Source organism: Capsicum annuum, unplaced genomic scaffold (assembly GCF_002878395.1).
Source record: "Capsicum annuum cultivar UCD-10X-F1 unplaced genomic scaffold, UCD10Xv1.1 ctg2682, whole genome shotgun sequence".
NCBI lineage: Eukaryota > Viridiplantae > Streptophyta > Magnoliopsida > Solanales > Solanaceae > Capsicum > Capsicum annuum.
Genome location: NW_025833140.1, coordinates 531,244 through 539,229, shown reverse-complemented (window position 1 = coordinate 539,229; position 7,986 = coordinate 531,244). Strand labels below are relative to the sequence as shown.

The following is a 7,986-nucleotide window of genomic DNA, read 5'->3' as shown; positions in this document are numbered from 1 at the left end:
CACCCACTTTTTTTGTTCCATAAATAATCATACAGATAGGGGGCAAATATATACTACCTCCAAAACGTTCCGGAATAAGTTAATTATTGAGATATTTATTAGTGTTTTAAAATAAATAAATTATTAATTTTTTTTATAAATTTACCCTTACAGTTTAACAGCTAATTAATTTTTGAAAAGTTATTATAAAAACAACTTTTTTTTTAAGAGGTAAAAATAAAAAGTTATGTTAAATTTATGTTTTAATATTTTTTTCTTAATTTATGTATCAAAATTTAATAATTCATTTATTATGAAACGATGAAAAATAATATATATATATATATATATATATATATATAGTGAAAAGCAAAGCTTAAAGTTAAACTTTGTCAACTTTTTCTCATCTTGCATCCCTTTCTTTCTGGGGGTGTTTTTTTTTTTTTCCCTCTTTACAAATCTTGAAAATATTTTTGGCAAGACAAATGGAAGGTGCTAGAAAATTGGCAAACAGGGCAATTCTGAAACGTTTGGTTTCAGAATCAAAACAGAGCCGTGTCAATGCAATTCCATCATCCCCAGCATCTCTTTACAGGGCTTCAAGGTATGTATCTTCATTGTCTCCTTACACGTTCCAGGGTAGGAATCATGCAAAATCTTTCAATTCTCACCAACAAGTTAGATCAATATCTGTTGATGCATTGAAGCCAAGTGACACTTTCCCACGCCGACATAACTCAGCCACCCCTGAAGAACAAAGCAAAATGACTGAGTTTTGTGGGTTCCAAAGCCTTGATGCACTGATTGATGCCACTGTGCCTCAATCTATTCGTATTGAATCCATGAAGTTTAATAAGTTTGATGGTGGATTAACCGAGTCACAAATGATTGACCATATGCAAAAATTAGCCTCAAAGAATAAGGTTTTTAAGTCATATATTGGGATGGGATATTATAACACGTATGTACCACCTGTTATATTGAGGAATCTTCTGGAGAATCCTGCTTGGTACACTCAGTACACTCCTTATCAAGCTGAGATTTCACAGGGACGTCTTGAGTCCTTGATGAATTATCAGACCATGATTACAGATCTTACTGGTTTGCCAATGTCCAATGCATCTTTACTAGATGAAGGGACCGCAGCAGCTGAGGCTATGGCCATGTGTAACAATATTCTGAAAGGAAAAAAGAAAACTTTCCTTATTGCAAGCAATTGTCACCCTCAAACTATTGATATTTGTAAGACTAGAGCTGATGGATTTGATCTTAAGGTAGTCAAAGTGGATCTTAAGGACATTGATTATAAGTCTGGTGATGTTTGTGGGGTACTAGTTCAATATCCAGGGACGGAAGGTGAGATCTTGGATTATGGAGAGTTCATTAAGAATGCACATGCTCATGGAGTGAAGGTTGTTATGGCATCTGATCTTTTGGCCTTGACAATGTTGAAACCTCCTGGTGAACTTGGAGCAGATATTGTTGTTGGTTCTGCTCAGAGGTTTGGAGTGCCTATGGGTTATGGAGGTCCTCATGCAGCTTTCTTGGCAACTTCCCAAGAATACAAGAGAATGATGCCTGGAAGAATTATTGGTGTCAGTGTTGATTCTGCAGGAAAACCTGCTCTTCGTATGGCGATGCAGACCAGGGAACAACACATCCGCAGGGACAAGGCTACGAGTAACATTTGCACAGCACAGGTACTGAGTGAACTACTGTTTTTCAATAACATCTATGCTATACCTATATTTATGTTTCCTAGACTAGATTCTATATTACAGAACGTTCTTAAACTGTAGTAGTAAATATTTTAACTGGTTTGAAAAATGTTTCTTTCTGCTTGTATACAATGTTTTGTCTGGACATGAGCAGTGAGAGTAAAAACAAATCAAAATCTCATTTTCTTGCAAGTCTTTATCTAACTTTCATATGTGCATCAGAAGGCGCTGATGCATGATGCTGTGCAATTTATTTCCTTTTATTGGTTTATGATTTTGTCCTTTTATTATGCAGGCTTTGCTTGCCAACATGGCTGCCATGTATGCTGTCTATCATGGACCTGAGGGGCTAAAAACCATTGCCCAACGTGTTCATGGTCTTGCTGGAACATTTTCTGCTGGTCTCAAAAAGCTTGGAACCGTAGAAGTTCAGGATCTTCCATTCTTTGACACTGTAAAGGTTAAGTGTTCCGATGCAAAAGCAATTGCTGATGTTGCTTACAAGCATGACATTAACTTGCGGATTGTGGACAACAATACTGTAAGTCTAGCTAGCTTTTCTTTTTTTGATTTTAATCTTATCAATAATTGAATTGATGTTATGATTAAGTGAACCCCCACTTTTTTTTCAGATAACTGTATCTTTTGATGAAACTACTACCTTGGAAGATGTGGACAATCTGCTTAAAGTTTTTGCCTTGGGAAAGCCAGTAAGTATGATTACTCCCCTATCCATGCTGCTGGTAGCAACTCAATGTATGCATAGTGTGTTCCTATCTTTGATGCTGTTAATAGGTCACGTTCACTGCTCAATCAATTGCACAAGAGGTCGAAAATCTGATTCCTTCTGGACTTACAAGGGAGACTCCATATTTGACTCACCAAATATTCAACTCGTAAGGGATCCTTCAATGGTTTTAACCATCTATATCCTGTAAGGTTAGTGCTAGTTTAATTGTTACTCTGATGATTCAGGTACCATACGGAGCATGAGTTACTGAGATACCTTCATAAGCTGCAATCGAAGGACCTCTCCTTGTGCCATAGCATGATTCCTTTGGGCTCCTGCACAATGAAATTGAATGCCACAACAGAGATGATGCCAGTGACATGGCCTAACTTCGCAAATATTCACCCTTTTGCACCCACTGAACTGGCAGCTGGCTATCAGGTTGTTACTGCTTAGAGGAATACCTGCTTGCAAGCTGCAGAAACAAAAGAACTAATCAAGAATGTTACATGCCTTCTTGCAGGAAATGTTCGACGATTTAGGTGACCTATTGTGTACAATTACAGGTTTTGATTCCTTCTCGTTGCAGCCTAATGCTGGTGCTGCTGGAGAATATGCTGGATTGATGGTTATTCGTGCATATCATACGGTACTCGTCATAATCTCAATGAGTAATTTGCTTGCGAATCTGATTTATGGTCTCTGAACTTAATTAAGATTGTATTTGTGAAATGTTTAAAGAGCCAAATAGGTGGGAAAATATTGCACATGCTTTCACTATTTTCAGCTATCAAATACCAATCCCTTGTACCAAAGATAACTTTTTCCTTTTACTTGTCCATTTTAGCAAATCAAGAGAGAGATATTATCTTCCTCCAATATTACCCTCATCATTAAGTAACTACATAAAGTTTAGTTGTTAAATTTAGATTTCCAGAGCATAGTTAATATGGGTAATTTAGTAAAACAAACCCTTTAATAAATGATTCCTTAAGGGGATTGTCAAGTCAATAGAGGAGTAGTAAAAGGGAATGGAGGGAGAATTAGGGAAAATCACCTGATGAAACCCCATTCTCGGTGATGATCTTTACTTCAATCTAGTTACTACTGGACTTCTGTTATCCTTCATGGAGTTGTAGAAGGCTATAGAGTTTTAATCTTCCAAGAATGCTTGATTTACCATAATTGGATGCTAATGGCCATTGGATTATAGTTTTTCCTTTTAATTATCAGATTCTTATCCTTTGTTCATCCTTAACTGTGTAAAGCTTTTGGCTAGTGTAATTGAATTTGAGTTTTGCTGCAGTCGAGGGGTGACCATCACCGCAATGTATGCATCATTCCTGTATCAGCACATGGAACAAATCCTGCAAGTGCTGCAATGTGTGGGATGAAAATTGTTGCTGTTGGGACAGATGCAAAAGGAAACATTAATATTGAAGAGTTGAGGAAGGCTGCTGAGGCAAATAAGGATAAACTTGCTGCTCTCATGGTAAATCTCATGCTACTATTATATGGCATCTTTCTGTATTGGTTGTATTTACTTAAATCTTGATTAAATTTCAGGTTACCTATCCATCAACACATGGAGTTTACGAGGAAGGAATTGATGAGATATGTAAGATAATCCATGACAATGGTGGTCAGGTGTACATGGATGGAGCTAACATGAATGCACAGGTAATTACCTCATATCAACTCCTAACCTCTCGTGCTGTAATTTTTCTTGCTCAGATTTACAGCTTATTTGTATAGTGTGTAAACTAGGATGCAGACATTTCATCATTTTAATTCTTGTAGATTTTTCTTTTTTGAGTCTGTTTAGTGATAAGACCATTATATCTCTTTAAATTCTAGCTCAACAATTTTGAAGTTAGACCTTATATCTTAAAAGAAGGGGACATATTTGGATTAGGTAATGAACCCTAATTTACCCTCCTATCCTTTTCTTCCTCTTTTTCCTTACTCCTGGGTGATTTGATAGTTGTCCCACATGATATGTGAGATAGTACGATTTACTACAGTTTGGTCTGCTCTGACTTTTGTGAAGTCATATTGTGTCCAGTGCTGTCAAGTCTGGAGCTCTCTCTTTTCTGGATTGCTTACCTTGGTTTAAAGGTTTTATCAGCAGCTTGGCTGTGGTCAATAGAACTTTCTGAACAAAATGATAGCTGTTTTTTAAACTTATGTATAATACCTTTCTTCTATTTACTCTTCAATTACGTCATCAAAATTTAGTTTTAGTTCAGCTACTAACCATACCACTTTGTTGTTGGTCGTTTCTTGTTTTCGAGGGGGAGTAGATGCCGGTGTTGTTCAGCCTTTTTCATTCATCGCTAATTTCTCTTTACAGGTCGGTTTGACAAGCCCTGGTTTTATTGGTGCTGATGTTTGTCATCTAAATCTCCATAAAACATTCTGCATTCCTCATGGTGGAGGAGGTCCTGGAATGGGTCCAATTGGAGTGAAGAAGCACTTGGCACCATATTTGCCATCACACCCTGTGGTATGTCCGTGATAATCACCAGTTACTTTACTAGATAAAGCTCTCTAGGTCCTGTAGCCTTGTTCTTTGCTTAGATTTATGTTTCTTCAAAATAATATTGTGATTATCAAACTTGCAAACTTTTCTCACTTCATTGGCCTGGGATTTTGTTGTATCTATCTTGTTTAGTTTGCTTAATCATTGTAATCTCCTGAAGGTGCCAACTGGAGGGCTCCCAGCTCCCGACAATAGTGAGCCACTTGGTGCTATTTCTGCTGCACCCTGGGGTTCTGCACTTATTTTGCCGATTTCATATACCTACATTGCGATGATGGGGTCTAAGGGACTTACAGATGCATCAAAGATAGCTATCCTGAATGCAAACTACATGGCTAAGCGTTTGGAGGTTTTTGTTCTTTTATACTCATATTCTATTTGAGTTGAATTTTCTGCTTTCCAGACTCGCTATGCCTGTCTTTATTCATTATAGGGCGAAACAGTTTGTCCTGCAGCAAGTGTTCAATTTGTGTATGCTTCGTAGCTGATCATATTTTGTGCTATTGATCAACAGAAGCACTACCCAGTTCTCTTCCGAGGTGTCAATGGAACATGTGCCCACGAGTTTATCATTGACCTGAGGGGCTTTAAGGTAGTTTTTTTTTGAATCATTTCCACTTCACTCCCTTTTTTTACTGGCTGTTATACTGTACTGAATCTTCTGAAATCTTGACCTTTCAGAATACTGCTGGGATAGAACCTGAAGATGTTGCTAAACGTCTTATTGACTATGGATTTCATGGACCTACAATGTCTTGGCCGGTTCCTGGTACGCTTATGATTGAACCCACTGAAAGTGAAAGCAAGGTATAATACAAGGATGCATATTGAATGATACAGGAAAAAGTTTCAGTAGCACACACATTATAGCTTTTAATTTGGTGATCCTGAAGTAGCTGTATATTATGCAGGCGGAACTAGACAGGTTTTGTGATGCACTCATCTCCATCCGAGAAGAAATCGCTCAGATTGAGAAAGGGAATGTTGATATTAACAACAATGTTCTCAAGGTATATATGTGTTATTTTTTCTTGTGGATTATTTTAAATGAAATGTTTTGTCTGGTTATAACTTGCATAAATTAGGAGATATTAATTGAGACTTGTGTTGCAGGGGGCTCCTCATCCACCATCAATGCTCATGGCTGATGCATGGACAAAACCATATTCTCGGGAATATGCTGCGTACCCTGCTCCATGGCTAAGGAGTGCCAAATTCTGGCCAACTACAGGTCTTTATCATCTCTATTACAACTCCAATTTTAAACCTACGAACGTAACGTTAGCTAAATTGTGAAGTATTAGATTTTGTCTTATTCAGTGATACATTGAAATGTTGAGGCTTTCAGCAAACATATACTTTCGAGCACTTAGTGCTGGTCAATGCATTTTCTATACTTCCACATACTAGCAATCCGTACTGATATTATGTCCTTAAATTTTAAACACCCAATCAACCTACATGCACAAAGTGTTTTCCTTTTTGTTATCAATTATACAAAAAACTTCATTTTGAAGAGTCATTAGTTTTCATGTAATCATCCTGCATAATGATAGCTAATGGACTAATTAATCAACTGAGGACATGCATGACACTTGCCCTTAACATGTCCTATTACAACAGAACTGCTCTAAAAAGCTATTTCTATCAAATTTTGTGTACTTGAAATAAAAATAGTGTGTTTTACTGAGCACACGTTAGAAGAGAAAAAATGTACTCTTTCTCTCTCCCTCTTTGGTCCATGGGGTTCTCATCATGAATATAGTGTAACAGTTAGACCTAGGAAGAGTAAATTTGCAAGTTCATATGAAGAGATCCAATAAGATGATTGAAAAAAGCTCCAAGTATCTGCTGAAATCTACAGTTCTTACATTTATTGAACTATATTGCAATACCGATTCCCTGTTCTTTGTAATTGTGTTACTTTTCATTTTTTTTTCCTTGCCAAATTTAGTAAGAAATGCTACTCCTTCCATCCCATTTTGATTGTCAGTTTAGGTTTTAACTCAAAAAGTTGTTTAGGAATTCAAGACTCAGGTTAGTTGTTGTTTCTAACTGTACCCTTGATATTAAAGAAGAATGCACGGCATTGAAGATAAAACAATCAATATATTTTTATTAAATAAGTGTAAATTAGTAAACGATACCTTTGTATTTATTATGTTCTTAATGGGCGTGAAATTAGCCAAAACAACAATTAAAATGGAACAAATGGAGTCTTATATCTTGGTATTGATGATAATTTACTTGTGATTGTATTTCCAGGACGAGTGGACAATGTGCATGGAGATCGCAACCTCATCTGCACCCTTCTTCCTGTGTCAGAAATGGCGGAAGAAAAAGCTGCAAATGCTTAAGCCTTACTGTTTCATTGCTTATAAGTTCCTTACAAAGCATGAAATCACCCTCATCAATGATCCTGTTGTACATACAAGTTTCATATCTATATGCTTGGTGGTAGCTGATGATTTTCATCTTCTTGCCACAGTTTGATGAAAATCTGCTGTATTAACAGATCATGTTGATTATTGCAGCTCACTTCTTGTAATCTTCAATTCCTGTCTTACTCCAATCTCTCTTTCGCCACCTACGTTGCGCGGATTCTTCATTCTTCTTCATTTGGCTCGACATACCTGGGCCTAACGGATGTGACTAGAGTGTGGTTACTTCATGTGATTTTTTAAAATATACAACATAAAATTTAGCAAATATATTGACGTGCCCATATTGGATACTTTAATGCAAACTGAACCAGTGAACGAGCCTGAGCAAACCTAGTTCGTGACAGTACATCACATAACAGGTTCAGCAGTATGGCTAGGCAAAAACTTACTTCTTTCTTCTAGACCCTTGAGATTTTATAAAGTGAAAGATCCTTGTACAACTCATAGAACGAACTTTGTCGAAGAATCCATACTTAGCTATGTTGTAAACCTTTTGGGTGCGACTACAAGTCAGATAAATTGAGGAGGGAGAATAGCAAATTGTTTATTTTTATAACTCATCGAAGATTGTTG

The 7,986-nt window shown here is 36.8% G+C and overlaps 1 protein-coding gene across 1 annotated transcript; it reads left to right on the top strand.

Annotated features, from left to right (window-relative positions):
- The first annotated feature begins 348 nt into the window (after positions 1–348).
- On the top strand, positions 349–7,524 carry LOC107838890 (glycine dehydrogenase (decarboxylating), mitochondrial). The gene is made up of 15 exons (XM_016682134.2): positions 349–1,679; positions 1,993–2,238; positions 2,330–2,407; positions 2,493–2,593; positions 2,673–2,868; positions 2,951–3,076; positions 3,734–3,919; positions 3,994–4,107; positions 4,781–4,933; positions 5,130–5,318; positions 5,484–5,561; positions 5,651–5,776; positions 5,881–5,979; positions 6,083–6,200; positions 7,235–7,524. The coding sequence occupies exons 1-15, from the start codon at positions 465–467 to the stop codon at positions 7,324–7,326; spliced, it is 3,117 nt and encodes a 1,038-aa protein (XP_016537620.1). The 5' UTR covers positions 349–464; the 3' UTR covers positions 7,327–7,524.
- The last annotated feature ends 462 nt before the right edge of the window (positions 7,525–7,986 follow it).